Here is a 24,864-nt window from a genome sequence, read left to right on the forward strand (position 1 = left end):
CACAACTCGATCATCAGATCACTGCTATGTAGCTGAATAACAGGCTTGCTATGAGCGCCAACCACAGGGTGGCGCTCACAGCTAGCCGGGATCAGTAACCATAGAGGTTTCAAGGACCTCTATGGTTATCATTCTGATGCATCGCTGACCCCCGATCATGTGACGGGGGTCAGTGATGCACTCATTTCCGGCCGGATGGCCAGAAGCGCTGGTTAAATGCCGATGTCAGCGTTTGACAGCGGTATTTAACTAGTTAATAGCGGCGGGTGAATGGCGATTTCACCCGCGGCTCTTGCGGGCACATGTCAGCTGTTTAAAACAGCTGACATGTCCCAGCTTTGATGCGGGCTTACCGCCGGAGCCCTGCATCAAAGCGGGGAATCTGACCTCGGACGTACTATCCCGTCCGAGGTCAGAAAGGGGTTAATAAACCTGACATGATTGGCTGCTGATGTCTTTTCCTTTATCCTATTGCCATATAACAATTAATTTCTGTCGGATTTTTCTACTGTCTTAAACCCCTTTTTAATCTGTTTATTGCTATATCCCCTATCAGCAAATCTGCGAACCAAATCAGATGCCTGGTATTCATAATCTTTATCCAAGGTGCATATTCTTTTGACTCTCAGAAACTGACCAGTAGGAATACCATTTATTGTTGATTTGTGGTGAGCAGAGGAGGAATGTAGTAAAGTGTTGGTTGCAGTCTTTTTCAAAATACATCAGTGATCAGCCTACGATCTGGGAATGCCTCTATCTTCAAATCCAAAAATTCCACTTTTCTACCAAAATTATAGGTCAATTTTATATTTTGATTAAGTCTCCATTAAAGACAACAAATTTGTAGTGGAATCCTCCCATATAAAGAGGATGTCGTCAATGTAGCGACTCCATCCATGTATAGCCTCAACTCCTGGAATACCATCCTGCTGAAAAATAGTTAGTTCCCAGTACCCCAAATAGATTGGCATACGAGGGGGCACAAGTGGCCCCCATCGCTGTACCCTGCTGCTGTAAATAAATGTCCTTATTAAACGTGAACACATTGTGTTCTAAAACAAATTTCAACAAGGTCAGAATTAACTCAGTCAATGGTGGATCCAGGTTGCTTTCTTACAAATAATGGGATACCGCAACTAAACCATCCACATCCGCCGTAACTAGTACTGCACCCTTTTCTAAATGTAAAGAATCAAGCCTTTTGCAGCATCATGGTGGTATCTTTGATGTATGAGGGCAATACCTGCACCAATGGCTGTAGATAGTAATCAATTACCATGCAGATAATTTCACATAGATTACCCATACCCGAGACTATGGGTCTCCCAGGTGGATCTATTGGATTCTTGTGCAGCTTTGGTAACAGGTAAAAGGTAGCTAGCTTTGGTTGCAGTTTGCTGTATCCACAATTTTTGGGGGGATAATAATAATATTTTTTATTTATATAGCGCCAACATATTCCGCAGCGCTTTACAAATTATACCTCATCATAGGCCATTTCCAAAATGTTAACTAACTTGCTGGAATTACACTAAAGGATTATATTGCAATATAGCAGAGGCAATCAAGTTGTGCCAGCTTCTAGCCTCCCATGGAGGCTATTGAAGCATGGCAAAATTGAAAAAAAAATGTTTTAAAAAATATGAAAAAAGTAAAAAAAATTATAAACGTTTAAATCACCCTCCTTTTGCCCCATTCAAAATAAAACAAAAAATATCAAATATACACATATTTGGTATCACCGCGTTCAGAATCGCCCAATCTATCAATAAAAAAAGGATTAACCTGATCGCTAAACGGCATAGCGAGAAATTTGAAACGCCAGAATTACATTTTTTTGGTCGCCGTGACATTGCATTAAAATGCAATAACGGGCGATCTGCACCAAAAATGGTATCATTAAAAATGTCAGCTCGGTACGCAAAAAATAAGCCCTCACCTAACGCGAGATTACGAAAAATGGAAACGCTACGGGTATCGGAAAATTGCACAATTTTTCCTTTTTAGCAAAGTTTGGAATTTTTTTTCACTGCTTAGATAAAAAAGAACCTATACATATTTGGTGTCTATGAACTCGTAATGATCTGGAGAATCATAATATCAGGTCAGTTTTAGCATTTAGTGAACCTAGCAAAAAAGCCAAACAAAAAACTAGTGTGGGATTGCACTTTTTTTTGTGATTTCACCACGCTTTTTTCCAATTTTCTAGTACATGACATGGTAAAACCAATGGGAGTTGTTTAAAAGTACAGCTCGTCCCGCAAAATACAAGCCCTCACATGGCAATATTGAAGGAAAAATAAAAAAAGAAATGCGAAGAAAAAAGAAATAGTTGCACTCACCAAGCGATGTATTTAAAAGTCCTTTTATTCTCCCACTTAGCGGGGTGAGGACATACCTCAAGGGCGGCGGGTATACATGAAGGTGCAAGGAGCAGACAGGACATGTCCTTCATGTATACCCGCCGCCCTAGAGGTATGTCCTCACCCCGCTAAGTGGGAGAATAAAAGGACTTTTAAATACATCGCTTGGTGAGTGCCACTATTTCTTTTTTCTTCGCATTTCTTATGATGGATCACTTTTTGGTCGAGCATCACAGTGCGAGTTGTAACCACCACCGCTTCATGGTCACATGAAACATTTGTCTGTGTAGCATTTTCGTTCACCATCTCTTGACTTTCGCCTTACCTAGTGCCGTTCTACCTTTCTCTTTTTTTGGAAAAATAAAAAAGTTATGGCTCTGGGAAGGAGGGGAGTGAAAAACAAAAAAAATGAAATGCCCAGGGTCATGAAGGGGTTAATGATATCCTAATGATGAAAATATGGAAACAATGTTTAAACATCTGGATTTTTCCAGTATGGAGTAAGAACGCAACATACAAAAATACTGGCACATACACACCTGGGCTGCTATCGATGAGGTTATTAATGGATATGGATTTTTCTGCCACACTGAAGGCATTTGGGCAAATCTTCAAGGTTCACTGCTGGCGGCTCCATTTACAATTATCGACCAATGACGTCCCAGATGTGCTTGATAGGAGACAAGTCTAGAGACGCTGCAGGCATGGTATCACCTTTAGGATACGCCGGCTGTGCACAGTGGCAGGAATAACATACAGCCTGTCATTGTGTTTTTTAAAAACGCCTCCTGCGACACTTTGGAGAAATGGCCGTATCATCGGTTCCACCACCAATGTAACTCCGAGCCTGAGCTGCCAACCATCCAGAAATGCCAGGACAGTCGATAAAAATAGGGCACTTTTTGACCTGTCCATAAAAAAAATATAAAGTGTTCTAGATTTTTTTGAAGGTGAAGAAACTTAAACAGATTAATTTGACTGTAATTATCATCATTTGACAGTTCGTGAATACAGCTGATGTCTTCATATCAGAATTTTGGGCTGTAGACATGTATCACTGATCATCAAATGATTGCTATCCAACCTGCCCTGCTGCTGCCCCCATGACTGAACCTGCACTGCTGCTGCCCCCATGACTGAACCTGCACTGCTGCTGCCCCCATGACTGAACCTGCACTGCTGCTGCCCCCATGACTGAACCTGCACTGCTGCTGCCCCCATGACTGAACCTGCACTGCTGCTGCCCCCATGACTGAACCTGCACTGCTGCTGCCCCCATGACTGAACCTGCACTGCTGCTGCTGCCCCCATGACTGAACCTGCACCGATGCTGCCCGCATGACAACCCGCACTGATGCTGCCCCCATGACTGAACCTGCACTGCTGCTGCTGTCCCCATGACTGAACCCACATCGGTGCTGCCCCATGACTGAACCCACATCGATGCTGCCCCCATGACTGAACCGGCACCGATGCTGCCCGCATGACTGAACTCGCACTGATGCTGCCCCCATGACTGAACCCACATCGGTGCTGCCCCCATGACTGAACCCGCACCGATGCTGCCCCCATGACTGAACCCACATCGGTGCTGCCCCCATGACTGAACCCGCACCGATGCTGCCCGCATGACAACTCGCACCGATGCTGCCCCCATGACAACCCAGATCGGTGCTGCCCCATGACTACCTGCACCGATGCTGCCCCCATGACTGAACCCACACTGATGCTGTCCCCATGACTGAACCTGCACCGATGCTGCCCCCATGACTGAACCCGCACTGATGCTGCCCCCATGACTGAACCCGCACCGGTGCTGCCCCCATGACTGAACCCGCACCGGTGCTGCCCCCATGACTGCACCCACAACGTTGCTGCCTCCATGACTGAACCCGCACCGGTGCTGCCCCCTGACTGAACGCCGAACACTGCTGGGGAGAATAAAGTTAATTTCCTCCTGGCAGAGGGTATCCGTGTGCGCATCGGGCATGGTCAGAACGCTATTAACCTGCAGATTAACCCTAAATCTGCAGGCTAATAGCGGTTTTCATGTGACAGGTTCCCTTTAAGTGTCTGGCAACTGCAGGCATCAGATTAGAATTGTGGGACCCCCAATCTCCCAAAGGCAAGGGTCCCGGTGTGCCTCACCTAGCAGACATTATTATTTAGCAGGATTGTTATACTTTCTTTCACAATGATGATGTGACTACAATACCAACATGTATGAGCATAGCCAGAGTGGGATATTTCAGGCGCAAGAAGGGACAGGAGTTGTGTGAAAACCTGGGCGTATGTGCACACATCATTGTAGACATTAAGTGACATAACCCTGGAGAACACTTCGCATTATCTGTGACACTCCCTGTTCCTGCCACTAATCAAAATGGCTGCTGCTGTACGGCATTCCAGCTTCTCGGAATAAAATCTCCATGGCGACGAGGGCGCGCCTGGCGTTCAGTCACATGACCCATGAGCCGGCAGGGTGGAGGTAGGGTGCTGCTGCGCAGGCGCGTCCGGCGCTCAGGTGAGTTGCAAGGGGCGGAGAGAACCAACAGTCCCAGCGGGCGGGGGAGCACCGGCTTGGGACAGAAGAAGAAAAAGAGGAGGAGGCTCGGGGGTCGTGGTGGCTGGCGGCGCCGTGGGGCTGACATGTCTTCCAGCGCGGTGCCCGTTACTTCCTCGGCAGCTGTCAGCATTCTGCCAACCACGACAGCCAAGACTAAGACCAAGAAGAAACACTTCGTGCAGCAGAAAGTGAAGGTGTTCCGGGCCAGCGACCCGCTCGTCAGTGTCTTCATGTGGGGAGTCAATCACTCGGTGAGGCCCGGCCTGCGGCCACGGGTGACGGGGAAAGTGCGGGACGGTGCCGGAGCGGGGTCCCTGACCTGGTGCCCGGGGGGCGGCACAGCCGAGACGGTGGGAAGGGGGCGCAGCAGGGCCGGGGTCTGTCGGGTCCCATGGTGCACACATCACATAGACATTATACCACCTGTGGCTCTACGGTAGATAAAGAACTACAAGTCCCAGGAGTCTCACAGCCTGCGGATAGTGCTACTTCATCGTCTTACAGCACAACTAAAAATGTCATGTACAATATATATAGATGTACATGTATCATAGAGCACCCCCATATTATATATACCCTGCACATAGTATAGTGCCCTCCCATATTATATGTACCCTACACATAGTATAGTGCCCTCCCATATTATATATACCCTACACATAGTATAGTGCCCTCCCATATTATATATACCCTACACATAGTATAGTGCCCTCCCATATTATATATACCCTACACATAGTATAGTGCCCTCCCATATTATATATACCCTACACATAGTATAGTGCCCTCCCATATTATATATACCCTACACATAGTATAGTGCCCTCCCATATTATATATACCCTACACATAGTATAGTGCCCTCCCATATTATATATACCCTACACATAGTATAGTGCACCCCGATATTATATATAGTATGGTGGCCCCTGATATTATATATACCCTACATATAGTATAGTGCCCTCCCATATTATATATACCCTAGACATAGTATAGTGCACCCCGATATTATATACCCTACACATAGTATAGTGCCCTCCCATATTATATATACCCTACACATAGTATAGTGCACCCTGATATTATATATACCCTACACATAGTATAGTGCCCTCCCATATTATATATACCCTACACACAGTATAGTGCACCCCGATATTATATATACCCTACACACAGTATAGTGCACCCCGATATTATATATACCCTACACATAGTATAGTGCACCCCGATATTATATATGTTTATATCTTACACAGTATAGTGCACCCCGATATTATATATACCCTACACATAGTATGGTGGTCCCTGATATCATATATACCCTACATATAGTATAGTGCCCTCCCATATTATATATACACTACACATAGTATAGTGCACCCCGATATTATATATATACCCTACACATAGTATAGTGCACCCCGATATTATATATACCCTACACATAGTATAGTGCCCTCCCATATTATATGTACCCTACACATAGTATAGTGCCCTCCCATATTATATATACCCTACACATAGTATAGTGCCCTCCCATATTATATATACCCTACACATAGTATAGTGCCCTCCCATATTATATATACCCTACACATAGTATAGTGCCCTCCCATATTATATATACCCTACACATAGTATAGTGCCCTCCCATATTATATATACCCTACACATAGTATAGTGCACCCCGATATTATATATAGTATGGTGGCCCCTGATATTATATATACCCTACATATAGTATAGTGCCCTCCCATATTATACATACCCTACACATAGTATAGTGCACCCCGATATTATATATACCCTACACAGTATAGTGCACCCCGATATTATATATACCCTAGACATAGTATAGTGTACCCCGATATTATATATGTTTATATCTTACACAGTGTAGTGCACCCTGATATTTTATATAGTATGGTGGCCCCTGATATTATATATACCCTACATATAGTATAGTGCCCTCCCATATTATACATACCCTACACATAGTATAGTGCACCCCGATATTATATATACCCTACACACAGTATAGTGCACCCCGATATTATATATACCCTAGACATAGTATAGTGTACCCCGATATTATATATGTTTATATCTTACACAGTATAGTGCACCCCGATATTATATATACCCTACACATAGTATGGTGGTCCCTGATATCATATATACCCTACACATAGTATAGTGCACCCCGATATTATATATACCCTACACATAGTATAGTGTACCCCGATATTATATACGCTACACATAGTATAGTGCACCCCGATATTATATACGCTACATAGTATAGAGCCCTCCCATATTATTTATACCCTACACATAGTATAGTGCACCCCGATATTATATATGTTTATATCTTACACAGTATAGTGCACCCCGATATTATATATACCCTACACATAGTATGGTGGTCCCTGATATCATATATACCCTACATATAGTATAGTGCCCTCCCATATTATATATACACTACACATAGTATAGTGCACCCCGATATTATATATATACCCTACACATAGTATAGTGCACCCCGATATTATATATACCCTACACATAGTATAGTGCCCTCCCATATTATATATATACACTACACATAGTATAGTGCACCCTTATATTATATATACCCTGCACACGGTATAGTGCACCCCAATATTATATATACCCTACACATAGTATAGTGCCCTCCCATATTATATATACCCTACACATGTTATAGTGCACCCCGATATTATATACGCTACACATAGTATAGTGCACCCCGATATTATAGACCCTAGACATAGTAAAGTGCACCCTGATATTATACATACCCTATTATTTATTTATATAGCAATATTAATTCAATGGTGCTGTACATGAGAAAGGGGTTACATACAGAGTTATTGATATTGTTTACAGTAAACAAGTTTACAGTGACAGACTGGTACAGAGGGGAGAGGACCCTGTCCTTGCGGACTTACATTCTATGGCTACACATAGTATAGTGCACCCCGATATTATACATACCCCACACATATTATAGTGCACCCTGATATTATACATACCCTACACACAGTACAGTGCACCCCGATATTATATATACCTTACACATGGTATAGTGCACCCCGATATTATACATACCCTACACATGGTATAGTGCACCCTGATATTATACATACCCTACACATGGTATAGTGCACCCCGATATTATACATACCCTACACATGGTATAGTGCACCCTGATATTATACATACCCTACACAGGGTATAGTGCACCCCGATATATATACCCTACACAAACTGAGTGTTTTTGGTTTTACTATTCTCTTTTGTGTCTTCAGGTTTCTTGGTGGTGTGTGAACATGATCATACAGACTTGTTCACTGTGCAAGTAGCCCATGTGTTCCTGTTTCCAACATAGTATAGTGCACCCGGATATTATATATACCTTACACATAGTACAGTGCACCCCGATATATATACCCTATACACCGTACACGCCGATATTATATATACCTTACACATAGTATACCCCGATATTATGCTCTACTCACAGTATAGTGCACCCCGATATTATATATACCCTACACATAGCATAGTGCGCCCCGATATTATATATTTAGACCCTACACATGGTATAACGCACCCCGACATATATATAGACCCTACACATAGTAAAGTGCACCCTGATATTATATACCCTACACATAGTATAGTGCCCTCCCATATTATATATACCCTACACACGGTATAGTGCACCCCGATATATATACCCTACACATAGTATAGTGCACCCCGATATTGTATATACCCTGCACATAGTATAGGGCCCTCCCATATTATATATACCCTACACACAGTACAGTGCACTCCGATATTATATATACCCTACACACAGTACAGTGCACTCCGATATTATATATAGCCTACACATGGTATAGTGCATCCCGATATTATATATAGCCTACACATGGTATAGTGCACCCCGATATTACATATGCTACACATAGTATAGTTCACCCCGATATTATAGACCCTAGACATAGTACAGTGCACCCTGATATTATACATACCCTACACATAGCATAGTGCACGCCGATATTATACCGGCCTACACACTAACATCTGGCCTTGTGCAGGCATGTACTACGGAGGACAGAGAATGAACTTCAATCCAATATTGCAGCCAGCGGGTAAGGAAAGGGTGAATCAAACACCCAACAACCCCGCCTCCATGGCTGAAGATTGTTCCCTCCAAATTCAGGTGACAGTGTCCCTTTAAATACAGTAAAAGGAAAAAAAACCATGCAGATGTTTTTGGCAGGTGGGAAATGCTGCAAAGCAAAATTATAAAACTAAATTAAGTCAATATTTGGTGTGATAACTTTATTTTTTATCAATACAGCATAAGGTTTTCTCTTTACACCTGCACACAGTTTTTGAATGGAGGAAGGGCTGCGCTAAACGATTTTGGAGAACTAACCACAAATCTCGTGTGGATGTAGGCTTGCATGAATCCTTCTGTCTCTTCATGTAATCCCATCTAGACTCGGTGCTGGCTTATATTTGAGATGAATCTGTGCTGCACTTTATGCACATGCTCAGTAGTGTCCAGTGCTGTGGAGTCGTAGTTGAGATGAATTTGTGCTGCACTTTAGCCACATAGTCTCCGGACGACTTTTCAAAGTATGTTGTCATTGAAATGCTGCAACCATAGAATCATAGATGTTTAACTTCTTTATCAATGATTTAGATGAAGGAATTGAGGGTACACTGATTATATTTGCTGATGACACAAAGCTAGGAGGGATAGCTAATACTAGAGAAGAGAGCAAGAGGATTCAAAAAGATATAAATAAACTGGAGCAGTGGGCAGCAACTAACAGAAGGGTTTTTAACAGGGAAAAATGCTAAGTACTACATCTGGGCAATAAAAATGAAAAAGGCATATTCAGAATGGGAGGAATAGGGCTAAGCAACAGCACATGTGAACAAGACTTGGGTATACTAATAGATCACAGACAGAACATGAGTCAACAGTGTGATGCAGCAGCAGCAAAAAGGGCAAATACAATTTTGGAATGTATTAACAGAAGCATACAGTCTAGATCACGTGAAGTCATTATTGCCCTCTGCTCCTCTTTGGTCAGACCTCATCTGGAATACTGTGTCCAGTTTTGGGCACCACATTTTAAAAAAGACATCAACAAACTGGAGCAAGTTCAGAGAAGAGCGACCAGAATGGTGACCGGTCTGCAAACCATGTCCTATGAGGAACGGTTGCAGGATTTGGGAATGTTTAGCTTTCAAAAAAGAAGACTGAGAGGAGACTTAATATCTGTCTACAAATATCTCAAGGGCTTTCACAATGTAGAAGGATCATCTTTATCTTCATTTGCACAAGGAAAGACTAGAAGCAATGGGATGAAACTGAATGGGAGGTGACATAGATTAGATATTAGAAAAAACTTTTTGACCGTGAGAGTGATCAGGAGTGGAACAGGCTGCCATGAGAAGTTGTGAGTTCTTCAATGGAAGTCTTCAAACAGTGCCTGGACAGATATGTCTGGGATAATTTAGGGAATCCCTGCTTTGAGCAGGGGGTTGGACCAGATGACCCAGGAGGTTCCTTCAAACCCTACCATACCATACTCATACCATACCGGGCGTTTTTAAGTAAAAGCGCTTCCTTCAGCAGCACTAAGGCTACATTCTGTGAAGGTGGCTCTTATGTTTAGTATCCCTAGGAATGCTGAAATGATCACTTTTTTATAAATTTGGCACCATACCTCTATTGAGTCTGGGGGGTACGTTTTCTCCCCCTGACTAAAGTGTCTCACAGCGCTCAATACCCCCCGGACTCAATAGAGGTATGGCGCCAAATTTATAAAAATCATATTTAGCATCCCTAGGAATGCTGAAATAATAAGAGCCACCTTCACAGAATGCAGCCTTAGGCTATGTGCACACGATGTGGATTTTGCTGCGGATCCGCAGCAGTTTCCCATGCGTTTACTGTAAACCTATTGGAAACAAAAAACGCTGTGCACATGCTGCGGAAAAAACCACGCGGAAACGCAGCGGTTTACATTCCGCAGCATGTCACTTCTTTGTGCGTTTTCCGCAGCGGTTTTACAACTGCCCTTATGGAAAACCGCAGTTGTAAACCCGCAATGGAATACGCAGAAAATCCGCGGTAAATCCACAGCAGTTTTCCACTGCGGATTTATCAAATCTGCTGGAATCCGCTGCGGAAAAATCCGCAGTGGACCCAGACTACGTGTGTACATAGCCAAAGTCCTGCTGAAGGTGGCTCTTTTACTTAAAAACTCCCTGGGGGGGTGACAGGTTCCCTTTAACCTTGGTTTCATTTGGAAGATATAACGTTTTGGGGGCAATTCTCCCATGAAGACCACTTCTAACTAGCCTTCTCCAAACAGTAGATGGGTGTAGCTGGGTCTTGCTGGTTGCTGCCAGTTCTAAACTGATGAAACTGCTGGACTTCTTCCGAACGTGAATGCAAGTGTGACACGTCTTTCATCTGCTGCACTAAGTTTCCTTGGCATGTTGTGTAATTCCCTTGTGTTTTTTTGCTGTACTCAGTTTATAACCTGTGTCATGAAGCTGTCTTCCACAACCTCACCTTTTCAGTTTTAACTGTTCCCCACCCAGTTTTAAGCCTCCTACACAGGTTTGTTTCAGTTAATGACTGTACTTGAACTTACATGTTAATATTATGATAAATATTGACAGTTTGGTATAATTGTTTACTTGCACATCTGACTCTCATCCTTCAAAATCTCTGACTTTGTACAAGTGTACCTAGAAGAGGTGATGCCGTTATGAATGTTGAGGGTGATCGCACCAAATATTGAGTTGATTTAGTTTTTTCTCTTGTTCTTTCACTTACTTTCTTTTACTAATTAGCAAAGTGTAATTAATACTTCTATTTTTGTGTACTTTTTCTACACCTGCCTACAACATTTGCACAGCACTGTATACCATAACACTTCTCTGGTGCATTGTGTAATCTACACCTGTTTTCTGATATTACTGTAATACATGGTATATGTATTACATATACCATGTATATGGTTGATCCCCAGGGAGGCTGGTTGTTCCCCGGGGGATCCTGGGCCTCTGCTGCGGCTGGCAGTTCCCTGGGGGCTCCCGGGCCTCTGCTGCGGCTGGTTGTTCCCCGTGGGTTCCTGGGCCTCTGCTGCGGCTGGCAGTTCCCTGGGGGCTCCCGGGCCTCTGCTGCGGCTGGTTGTTCCCCGGGGGATCCTGGGCCTCTGCTGCGGCTGGTTGTTCCCCGGGGGATCCTGGGCCTCTGCTGCGGCTGGTTGTTCCCGGGGGATCCTGGGCCTCTGCTGCGGCTGGTTGTTCCCGGGGGATCCTGGGCCTCTGCTGAAGCTTGTTGTTCCCCGTGGGATCCTGGGCCTCTGCTACAGCTAGTTGTTCCCTGGGGGCTCCCGGGCCTCTGCTGCGGCTGGTTGTTCCTCAGGGGTTCCTGGGCCTCTGCTGCGGCTGGTTGTTCCCCGGGAGATCCTGGGCCTCTGCTGCGGCTGGTTGTTCCCGGGGGATCCTGGGCCTCTGCTGAAGCTAGTTTTTCCCTGGGGGATCCTGGGCCTCTGCTACGGCTAGTTGTTCCCTGGGGGCTCCCGGGCCTCTGCTGCGGCTGGTTGTTCCCCGGGGGATCCTGGGCCTCTGCTGCGGCTGGTTGTTCCCCGGGGGATCCTGGGCCTCTGCTGCGGCTGGTTGTTCCCGGGGGATCCTGGGCCTCTGCTGAAGCTAGTTGTTCCCTGGGGGATCCTGGGCCTCTGCTACGGCTAGTTGTTCCCTGGGGGCTCCCGGGCCTCTCCTGCGGCTAGTTGTTCCCTGAGGGCTCCCGGGCCTCTCCTGCGGCTGGTTGTTCCGGGGGGAGGGGCTCTCAGTTTACATACCTGGTTATAGTCTGTAATGTGAACACAGAATCCTATCTGGGATGATAATTGAACCTCTGATAAGCCCAGAAGTCCCAGACTACACACGCTATTGTGTAATGTGACTTTTCTAGCAGGGACCGTATTGTATTGGTTAGGGTATGCATCTGTCTTGTGCACCAGACTTGGCCTGTGCCCCTTTTGGTTGGTGTTTGTCCCATTGTTGCACAGCTTTCTTTTTTCATGTTTTCTAGCCTGTATGCAGGCCCTCTGTTACTCAAGGTGAAATGCCAGTTTCTGGGGTCAGCCATTTACATTTTTTCAGTAGCTGTTTCTCTGTTATCATTAATCTGAGAAATAATCACTTTGTATGTACCATAATTGGTGGGGGCAGAGGGGGTACATAGCTCGAAGTCAGTGATGCAGAGCTGTTCCCTTCCTGCCGTACCTTGTTCACTTGTTCCTGAAGTATCCAGAGTCATTTGTAAAAATATTCTGGTTAGGGCAGCACAGTGATGTCACACCAAGTAGTGTTGCTTAATGCCATGCTGATACCCACGAGGCCTTGGAAATCTTATGGAAGTGTCATAATAATGCCCTTCAAATAAAATGGACTTGAAACGCTTTCATACCTAAAATAACAGAGCAGTTACTTGCCCTCCCCGAGTCCAGCGTTGTCTGTGTGCTTGGGTTTTGGTGTTTCGGCTGCATTGGTGATGCATTTTACCACTTCAGCCAATCGCTGAGCTCAGCAGCTCGCACAGCAGTGACACAGCTACTGAGCTTAGTGATTGGCTGCAGCAGTGATTCAAGCTGTCAATGTGACATCACCTCTGCAACCAAAACTCAGGAACCTGAGCAGGTGGTGGACCTGGGGAGGGTGAGTAACTGATTTACTTATTATATTAGGTATGTAAGAGCATTTGGAGTCCACTTTCCATTAAGGGGAGTTTTCCCAATTACGCAGTACTCCAGACACAGACTGATAATCCTGTATGGGATGTCAGTGGTCAATATGAAAGTTACCATTAGGGGCACCTGTCAGTGTCACTACTTTGGTAACTGCTGTACATTCTTTTTCCCCAACAAAAAAAAAAGTGCACTCCATCTCGTGCACCAATGACAAAAATGTGTTTTCTATGAGCATCAGGTGCTTAGGCTCCACTACATTCTTATCAGTAAGTGTACGGAATAACAAATATTACCCCAGTCTCCAATGTTAATTGTTTGTTGGTCAACGATCACTGTCAATAGTGGTGAAATCCCTTTCAAAGGGAACCTGTCACCAGCAAAAACCACTATTAACCTGCAGATATGGGGTTAATAGCATTATTATGCTGCCCGTAGCCGAACGCTGCGGGAAGATGATGACCTTTATTCTTCTTGGCAGCATTCGGTTTCGTGCCACCCCGATGCCTAGGTGTCGGTTCAGTCACCGCCCTGAGTTTACAGAGCGGCTATTGTAAGCTCGCCACCGGTCCTGATTGACAGCTGGACCTAATGCAGAGCCAGTGTTGGTCCGGACTGGGGGAGCGGTTATAGCGGCCACTCAGTATACTCGGAGCGTTGGCTGAAACAGAATGCTGCTGGGGAGCATAAAGAACATTTTCACCCAGCATCGTTCAGGTGCCAGGCAGGTTGGTAACGCTATTCATTTTCAGATTAAGCACATATCTGCAGGTTAATAGCCTTTTTGATGGTGATAGGTTCCCTTTAACACACAGTAATTTTTTCATACTATCTTCCCTTTAAAAAAAAATACACTTTTAAAATTAACTGATATCAACTCTCATTTTAACTAATTGAAGTATATCCGTGTTAATTGTTAAAGGGGTTACATTCAAGTTTGGAAGGAATTTCTCTCCTGTCTCTTGGATAAGGGATAACCTCCCGATCTCTGGGGGATTGACTGCTGGCATCCCCACCAATCCAGAGAACTGGGGTTCTGACGAGCTCTATATAAATATAGTGTGCTGCTACCCCATTCATTCTTATGGGAATGCTGAATATCAGCCGACTGCTTCCCTCCATCTCTGGTAGTGTCATTAAGAGTGAATGGAGGGGAAGTGCTCATGATCCAACACTGCTCCATTCTCAGTCTCTGTTCTCTGCATTGGTGGGGGTCCCAACAGGTAGACCCCCAGGGATCTAGATGCTATTCCTTATGTGATGGATACATACAGTTGGTCTTGGCTAAAGGGTGAAAGACTTCCTGTATAACCATGAAGAGCATATAGACCTGGGAACATCGGGTCTCATTCCCACTTTCCTATTTGATCAGTATTTTGCATCCTTCAAACCAGAAGTTCTTCTGAAACGCAGAAAAACTAATATGCAATACGTGTCTACATGTGTGCATCCTTCACTGATTTTTTATTTTTTTGTGGGGGTGGGTTGGAACAACATACTGATCAAATACCAGTATGTAAGTGTGAATGAGGCCCCAGTACAAACAGAACCCAACCAGGTACAGTTATGAGCCCATGCTAAATTAGTGTAATGAGCTATGGATGGTTTTGCAGTGTTCTATCTGAGATGAGCTTAGGCCGCTGCTTTATAAGGTTACAGTGCTGGTGTGTGCAGTCCTGATGCTGAGATCAGGAACACAGTGTACAGGCCGGGCTGTGGCGTCTGTAAGCCAAAGTTCCAACTCCTCTATGTATTTTTTCTAAATCTTTTATAGAGACATTAGACTGAATAACCTAGTATATTTATATTAATACGTCTCCACTTTTCTAAAGTCGTATGAATTAATGACAGAACATATATATGTTTTGTAAAGTTAGAGTCAGTGTGAATATCTGACAGCATGTATATGATTGCTTGCCACTGTGCACATGCACTGGCTCTCGTCACCCTCCTCACACCCACATCCACCTTTGACGCAGTGCCGATGGGCTTGTTATGGTAGTTGGTTGCCTGCTAAAGGCCTCCATGGCCGCCATCTCAGCCATTGGCCTTTATAAGACAATGTTATTTTAATAATAATCTTTATATTGCGCCAATATATTCCTCAGCGCTTTACAATTCAACAGTTCGTATGCAACAGATATAACAAAGTTAATGATAATACCATAATTAATGCAGAGCTAATGAAAACCCTGCCCATAAGAGATTACAATCTACAATGAGGAGGGGATGACAAAGTACAGGTGCTTATTTACAGTGATGGTCCATACATCTTGAGGGAATGGGGGATGGTTAAAGGCTGCATGAGCTGCTCACCAGCCAGTATGTGTGGTGCTTTTGAGAATGATGGAGTTTGTTGGAGAGTTATGATCAGAGAAGTAGAGAATGGACTATATATAAAAGGACTTCAATTAGAGTATGTGATGGGCTGCTCTAAACAGATGTGTTTTTAGGGAGTGTCTAAAAGTGCGCAAGTTGTGGTTAGTCCTAATTTCTTGGGGTAGAGAATTCCAGAGAATTGCCGCAACTCGGGAGAAGTCTTGGAGTTGAGCGGAAGGTCGCTTGCGGAGCTTAACAAGCGAGTAGGATGGTAGACAGAAATGAGGAAGAAGATGTAGGGGGGGTGCCGCACTGGAGAGCTTTGTGGGTAAGAACAAGCAGTTTAAATGGGATCCTGTAAGGCTACGTTCACACTTGCATTGTTGGGCGCAGCGTCGTCAACGCACAACACACGTCAAACGCATACACAACGCAGTGTTTTTTTGACGCATGTGTTGTCCTATACAATTGAAGATCAAAAACGCCCCCAAAAAATACATTAAGTCAAACGTGGCTCAACGCAGGCACCTGCACCCTATGCGTTTTTCATAGACACTAATGTGTGTTTTGGCGCATTTACGACGAAGGTGCGTTGCATGTGTTTTTCTTCGGAAATGTGATGCATCAAAACGGCAACCTGTAGCGTCGTCCGCGCCCTGTCTGGTGCGCCAAAAAAAACGCATGCGTCATACAACGCATGACAACGCATACCGGCGCATGTCCATGCGCCCCCCCATGTTAAAGATAGGGGCGCATGACGCATGCGTGGGTATCCGTCGCCGACACTGCGCCCAACAACGCAAATGTGAACGTAGCCTTAGCCCCACAGTAAGGTATGGGCAGCCAGTGCAATGACTGGCACAGAGCAGAGGCATATGAATAACGATTAGCCAGATAGATGGCCCTGGCTGCTGCATTAAGGATGAACTGGAGAGGGGAAAGTCAAGTGAAGGGGAGGCCAATTAATAGAGAATTACAGTAGTCAAGGCGGGAGTGGATCAGGGCAACAGTGAGGGTTTGTTGTTTCCATTGTGAGAAAGGGGCTGATTCTAGAGATGTTATTTAGGGGCAAGCGGCAAGAGATTGTATATAGGGGTGAATAAAAGACTGGTGTCTAACATAACACCCAGAGAGTGCACCTGCTGCCTAGGCATTATTGTGGTGCTGCACATGGAAAGCAAGATTTCAGCTTTAGGGAGGTGAGTAGATGGCAGGAGCAGATTTTCTCTGTATTCTGTCAATACTTTAGTTTTGCAGTGTATACAGAAAGATGATCTACTGTCAGTGAAGGGACAGAGTTAATATCATCTATCCCTTCTCTCCCTTAAAAATAAAGATGTAAAAATTCAACACATTTAGTATACATTTTTTAAGTTTGATCCAACAAAATCTTAATTTATCCCATATAGTAAATGCTATAAAAGGCAAAAGAAATTGAAACTCCTTAACGGATGTTTTTGATTACTGCTCCTCCATAAAAAACAAAAAAAACAAAAAAAAAACGCAATAACAAAAGCATCTTATTTAGGCAAAAATAACCATTAGGCTATGTGCACACGTTCAGGGTTTTCATGCAGAAATTTCCTGAGCAAAACTGGACATTTTCTGCAAGAAATCCGCATGCGTTTTTGTCTCGTTTTTTGTGCGTTTTTGACGCTTTTTTTTTTTCCGGAGCTTCCCAATGCATTAAATAGCAGGAAAAACGCAAAAAATCTGCAAAATTAATGAACATGATGCGTTTTTTACTGAGAAAAAAGCGCATCATGTGCACAAAAATTGCAGAATGCATTCTAAATGATTGGATGCATAACGTGTGCGTTTTTTATGCATTTTTATAGCGAAAAATCCGCAACGTGTGCACACAGCCTTACCATTAACCCCTTCCCGACCTTTGACGCATACGCTGCGTCATGAAAGTCGGTGCCATTCCGACCCATGACGCAGCATATGCGTCATGGAAAGATCGCGTCCCTGCAGGCCGGGTGAAAGGGTTAACTCCCATTTCACCCGATCTGCAGGGACAGGGGGAGTGGTAGTTTAGCCCAGGGGGGGTGGCTTCACCCCCCCGTGGCTACGATCGCTCTGATTGGCAGTTTCACATTCAACAGCCAATCAGAGCGATTTGTAATATTTCACCTAAAAAAATGGTGAAATATTACAATCCAGCCATGGCCGATGCTGCAATATCATCGGCCATGGCTGGAAACACTAATGTGCCCCCACCCCTCCGATCGCCCCCCCAGCCCCCCAATCTGTGGTCCGCTCCCCTCGGTCCTGTGCTCCGCTCCCCCGTCCTCCTGCCCACTCCCCCCGTGCTCCAATCACACCCCCCGTGCTCCAATCACACCCTCCGTGCTCCAATCAAACCCCCCGCACTCCGATCCCCCCCCCCCCCCCGCACAGCGATCCCCCCGTGCTCTGATCCGCCCGCCCGCACAGCGATCCCCCACTCCGTGCTCCAATCCACCCCCCCGTGTTCCGATCCACCCCCCGTGCTCCGATCCACCCCCCCCGTGCTCCGACGCCCCTCCCCCCCCCCCCCCGTGCCCTGATCCTCCCCCCCCCCCCCCCCCTTATACTTACCTGGCCTCCCGGGGACCGTCCGTCTTCTTTCCTGGGCGCCGTCATCTTCCAAAATGGCGGGCGCATATGCAGTGCGCCCGCCGAATCTGCCGTTAGGGGTAGGGTTAGGGTTCGGGATGTGCACACGTATTCTGGTCCTATGCGGATTTTTCCGCAGAGGATTTGATAAATCCGCAGTGCTAAACCGCTGCGGATTTACCATGTTTTTTCTGCGCATTTCAATGCGGTTTTACAACTGCGATTTTCTATTGGAGCAGTTGTAAAACCGCTGCGGAATCCGCAGAAAGAAGTGACATGCTGCGGAATGTAAACCGCTGCGTTTCCGTGCAGTTTTTCCGCAGCATGTGTACAGCGATTTTTTTTTTTTTTTGTTTCCCATAGGTTTGCATTGAACTGTAAACTCATGGGAAACTGCTGCGGATCCGCAGCGTTTTCCGCACCGTGTGCACATAGCCTAATTCTAAAGGTATGTGCACACGGTGCGGATTGGCCGCTGCGGATTCGCAGCAGTTTTCCATCAGGTTTACAGTACCATGTAAACCTATGGAAAACCAAATCCGCTGTGCCCATTGTGCGGAAAATACCGCGCTGAAACGCTGCGTTGTATTTTCCGCAGCATGTCAATTCTTTGTGCGGATTCCGCAGCGTTTTACACCTGTTCCTCAATAGGAATCCGCAGGTGAAATCCGCACAAAAAACACTGGAAATCCGCGGTAAATCCGCAGGTAAAACGCAGTGCCTTTTACCCGCGGATTTTTCAAAAATGGTGCTGAAAAATCTCATACGAATCCGCAACGTTGGCACATAGCCTTAGGGTTAGGGTTGGAATTAGGGTTGTGGTTAGGGTTAGGGGTGTGTTGGGGTTACGGGTGTGTTGGGGTTAGGGTTGTGATTAGGGTGACGGCTACAGTTGGGATAAGGTTTAGGGGTGTGTTGGAGTTAGAATTGAGGGGTTTCCACTGTTTAGGCACATCAGGGGGTCTCCAAACGCAACATGGCGCCACCATTGATTCCAGCCAATCTTGTATTCAAAAAGTCAAATGGTACTCCCTCACTTCCGAGCCCCTGCGCAACAATTACTGGGGTCCAATTTCTCCTGTTACCCTTGAGAAAATAAAAAATTGCTTGCTAAAACATCATTTTTGAGGAAAGAAAAATTATTTTTTATTTTCACGGCTCTGCGTTGTAAACGTCTGTGAAGCACTTGGGGGTTCAAAGTGCTCACCACATATCTAGATAAGTTCCTTGGGGGGTCTAGTTTCCAAAATGGGGTCATTTGTGGGGGATCTCCAATGTTTAGGCACACAGGGGCTCTCCAAACGCGACATGATGTCCGCTAATGATTGGAGCTAATTTTCCATTTAAAAAGCCAAATGGCGTGCCTTCCCTTCTGAGCCCTGCCGTGCGCCCAAACAGTGGTTTACCCCCACATATGGGGTATCTGCGTACTCAGGACAAACTGGACAACAACATTTGTGGTCCAATTTCTCCTATTACCATTGGCAAAATAGGAAATTCCAGGCTAAAAAATCATTTTTGATAAAAGAAAAATTATTTTTTATTTTCATGGCCCTGCATTATAAACTTCTGTGAAGCACCTGGGGGTTTAAAGTGCTCAGTATGCATCTAGATAAGTTCCTTGGGGGGTCTAGTTTCCAAAATGGGGTCACTTGTGGGGGAGCTCCATTGCATAGGCACACAGGGGCTCTCCAAATGCGACATGGTGTCCACTAACGATGGAAATAATTTTTCATTCAAAAAGTCAAATGGCGCTCCTTCCCTTCCGAGCCTTACCATGTGCCCAAACAGTGGTTTACCCCCACATGTGAGGTATCGGTGTGCTCAGGAGAAATTGCCAAACAAATTTTAGGATCCATTTTATCCTGTTGTCCATGTGAAAATGAAAAAATTGAGGCTAAAAGAATTTTTTTTGTGAAAAAATAGTACTTTTTCATTTTTACGGATCAATTTGTGAAGCAGCTGGGGGTTTAAAGGGCTCACTATGCATCTAGATAAGTTCCTTGGGGCGTCTAGTTTCCAAAATGGGGTGACTTGTGGGGGAGCTCCAATTTTTAGGCACACGGGGGCTCTCCAAACTTGACATGGTGTCCGCTAAAGAGTGCAGCCAATTTTTCATTCAAAAAGTCAAATGGCGCTCCTTCCCTTCCAAGCCCTGCCGTGCGCCTAAACAGTGGTTTACCCCCACATATGAGGTATCAGCGTACTCAGGACAAATTGGAAAACAACTTTTACCCTTTGCCATGACAGCACCCACTGGAGAGATAGGGATCCGCCCCAAGGAACAGGAAACCTACAGAGACATAAAAGGGGGCGGTCCCCCTCTCCTCCTCAGTTTAGGTTTCCTGTTCCCAGGGGACAGGATCGCTGGATTCTCCAAGGAAAATCTACAACCATACCTGGGCCTCAAGCATCCGCCTGTGCGGTCTCTGCGGGAACGGCAGGGGATGCGGTCCTGAAGCAGCGTCGGGGGAGACTCCGTTAGACGGCTCCCCCCTCGTCTGGCCGGCATGTGGGATGGCTGGGTCCATAGGGGCTGGCCGAATCCCGGTGCGACGCTGCGGGAGTGCGGCCGAAGGAGGCGCCAGACGCGGACCGGCTTATAGGAGGTCCGTGACTTGTGGCTCTGCAGCAGCGGCAGCCGGCACACCGCTCCCAGCTGCAGCCGGAATAATGGTGGCCGCACATGCGCGGAGCGGTGGAAGATTCCCCTGGCTAACCCGGAGGTAATGGTATACTTCCGCGTCACTCACACAGCGGTGAGGGGAAGCGCGGTTCGCGCAGGCGCAGTACACCGGTGTGGGGCTGAATGGCCGGATCTTGGCTTATAAAAAGGGGATGGTTGCAAACGCACAGGCGATGCAACATGTCGTCCCCAGGCGGACCCAGCAGGGGAGCCACCCAGCAGGAGGTCCTCGGATGCCAGCCGCAGAAGCGAAGCCTCAGGTTCCAGATCCAGGAAGGCGCTTCAGCAACCTGATCCGGTACCGTGCAGCTTCACTGGGTGAGTGTTAAAACCCCTCTGCCTATAAAGCTGACACACTTTCCCTCAAATCTTTTTCACCCAGGCCAAAAAGAGACAAAAATCTAAGCACAAACAGTGTGCATTATGTGACGAGCCTCTCCCAGATGCCCACCCCAAAAAACTCTGCAACCAGTGTATCACCGAAACAATGCAGAGTCCATCTATGTCAGTTACGGATATACGGGCCATAATTAGGGAAGAGTTGCAGGCCATTACACAAGCCAGTGCACCCCCTAAAAAATCCAGTAAAGACAAGGCTGTATCCAGCTCTGAGTCCGATGAGGAAGGCGTCATCCACTCAGATTCCTCACATTCATCATCCTCTTCCTCCACACAATCTGACATCGGAGGTCGAGCTTGTTTCCCCCTTGATGGGGTTGACAACCTGGTAAAATCCATCAGGAATACGATAGGTTGTGAGGATACAAATGACGACCAAACTGCACAAGACATCATGTTTGCAGGGTTGGCAGAAAGGAAGAGAAGAGCCTTCCCAGTAATTCCTGCCGTTAAGGCACTAATAAGGAGGGAATGGGAAAAACAGGACTAGAGGGGTTTTCTCCCATCAGCCTCCAAAAGGAAGTACCCCTTTAGTGACGAGGAATTGAATATATGGACCAAAATTCCTAAAGTGGACGCAGCTGTGGCCTCCACTTCTAAACAGTCAGCCTTACCAGTCGAGGATGCAGGCCTACTTTCTGATCCTCTAGATCGAAAAGCAGAGTCGTCACTGAAAAGGTCATGGGAAGATTCCACGGGCATATTTAAGCCAACGATTGCCAGCACGTGCACAGCTAGATCCATGCTTGTTTGGATCGACCAGTTAGATCAACAGATTGAGCAGGGGGTCTCCAGAAAAAAATTGCGGGATGCACTGCCATTAATTAGAGGAGCAGCAGCATTCATGGCCGATGCGTCAGCCGACTCTACGCCTCGCAGCAAGGTCAGCAGGCCTAGTGAATAATGCCAGACGTGCGTTGTGGATGAAGAGTTGGAAGGGGGATACACATTCGAAAGCTAAGATTTGTGGTATCCCGTGTGACGGTGAGTTTCTGTTTGGAAAAGCTTTAGATGATATCCTCAAAAAAGCAAAGGAGAGGGAAAAAAGCCTTCCCTGACCCCCCGATTCCTTTCTATAGGAAGACCTTTAGGAGAAGACCGTTCGGGAAAAGAACGCAAAATGAAAGACCATCACGGTGGGCCACAAAAGAGGGAAAACAGAGTGGCACTATGTTTAAAGGGCCCCCCTTCCGTAGAGACAACAAATATTAATGTACCAGTTACCCCAGTAGGGGGCAGGTTAAAATTTTTCTTTCCCCAATGGCGAAAGATTACGTCAAATTCCTGGGTTCTGAATATTATTAAAGAAGGAATGAAAATAGAATTCCTCCAAATTCCCCATAATTCTTTTGTTTTAACAGCCCTTTCCTCACCAGTTCAACAAAGGGCTCTTGAACTGGAAATCCAAAATCTCATAGTAAAAAATGTCTTAGTTAGGGTGCCGAAGGGACAAGAGGGTAGAGGGTTCTACTCTCCGTTATTTTTAATCCCTAAACCCGATGGTTCCTTTAGAACAATTATAAATCTTAAAAAACTCAATACGTTTATTAAAAATTATACGTTTAAAATGGAATCTATTAGATCTGCCATTAAACTCCTCTATCCAAATTGTAAAATGGGCGGCATTGATTTAAAAGATGCCTACTACCATCTCCCTATTCACAGCAGATATCAAAAATACTTAAGAGTGGCGGTAACTCTTGAGGGGGAGATTAATCATTTCCAATACACAGCCATGCCCTTTGGTCTCTCCACAGCTCCAAGGATTTTCACCAAAGTTATGTTAGAAGTGATGGCCTACCTCCGCCAAAAAGACACCTTAATCATTCCCTATTTGGATGATTTTTTGGTAGTTGGAAATTCGTCCGTTCAGTGTGCTGAGCGGTTAGCTGACACTGTCTCAACCCTAAAAAACCTGGGCTGGATCATCAACTATGAAAAGTCCAGACTCATCCCACTTTCTCTCCAGACATTCCTAGGTTTCAATTTAGACTCCACAAAATAAGTGTCTACTCCCACAAGTAAAGGTATCACTAATAGAGGAGAAAGTAGCGGCGGCCATTCAAAAACCCCAGATGTCCTTGAGGGCAGGAATGTCCTTATTAGGATCCCTTTCCTCCTGTACTCCAGCTGTTCAGTGGGCACAACTTCATACCCGAACATTGCAACATCAGATACTTCGGGAACAGAGGCAATTTTTAGGGCACCTTGAATCAAAAATAACATTATCAGGGAAAGTGTTATCTTCTTTGTCATGGTGGTTGGATAGCAAAAACTTAACGGAAGGTGTCCCTTGGGTGATAACACCATCCCACACGGTAACCACTGATGCTAGTCCCCACGGGTGGGGTGCACACATGGGGGATAAATTCTGCCAGGGAATATGGAATAAGAAGGAGATTTTAGATTCATCAAATTTAAAAGAATTGAAGGCAGTAAACTATGCACTGCGTCAATTTCTCCCACAGTTACGAGGAAACCACGTCAGAGTCTGTTCAGACAACACTACGACAGTGGCGTATTTAAACAAACAAGGCGGCACACGATCAGACGCTCTAATGTCTTCCGCAAAGAATATCTTAACCCTGGCCGAAAATCATCTATTGTCCCTCTCTGCGGTCCACATCAAAGGAGAGAACAATCAACAAGCGGACTTTCTAAGTCGACACACTCTACATCAAGGAGAGTGGTGTCTAAATCCTCACATATTCCACAAAGTGACATTATTATGGGGCAGGCCCCAGATAGACCTGTTTGCTACGGAACAGAACAGACAAGTTCAGAAATTTGCATCTCGGTTCCGTGCAGACCACCCGGACATTCTAGATGCTCTTCAAACACCCTGGCAATTCAAGCTGGCATATGCCTTCCCTCCGATAATTCTGCTTCCACAAGTAATACGGAAGATCAGGGAAGAACAAGCCAGGATAATATTGATCGCACCATTCTGGCCCAAAAGACCATGGTTCTCGTGTCTGCAGTCAATGTCAGTGACGGATCCATGGGTCCTTCCCTCAATCCCAGACCTTCTCTCTCAGGGACCTTTCTTCCACCCTCAGGTGGACAGCCTCCACTTGACGGCCTGGAATTTGAAAGGCA

At 45.6% G+C, this 24,864-nt stretch overlaps 1 protein-coding gene across 1 annotated transcript in view; it reads left to right on the forward strand.

The window, feature by feature from the left end:
• Nucleotides 1-4,832: 4,832 nt before the first annotated feature.
• Nucleotides 4,833-24,864, forward strand: part of PIP4K2C (phosphatidylinositol-5-phosphate 4-kinase type 2 gamma) — a 107,865-nt gene continuing 87,833 nt past the window's right edge. Inside the window, exon 1 of the mRNA XM_069758569.1 lies at nt 4,833-5,180. Coding sequence (XP_069614670.1) covers nt 4,833-5,180 — 348 coding nt within the window. The remainder of the gene's footprint in view (nt 5,181-24,864) is intronic.

The sequence above is a fragment of the Ranitomeya imitator genome, chromosome 3 (assembly GCF_032444005.1).
Source record: "Ranitomeya imitator isolate aRanImi1 chromosome 3, aRanImi1.pri, whole genome shotgun sequence".
NCBI lineage: Eukaryota > Metazoa > Chordata > Amphibia > Anura > Dendrobatidae > Ranitomeya > Ranitomeya imitator.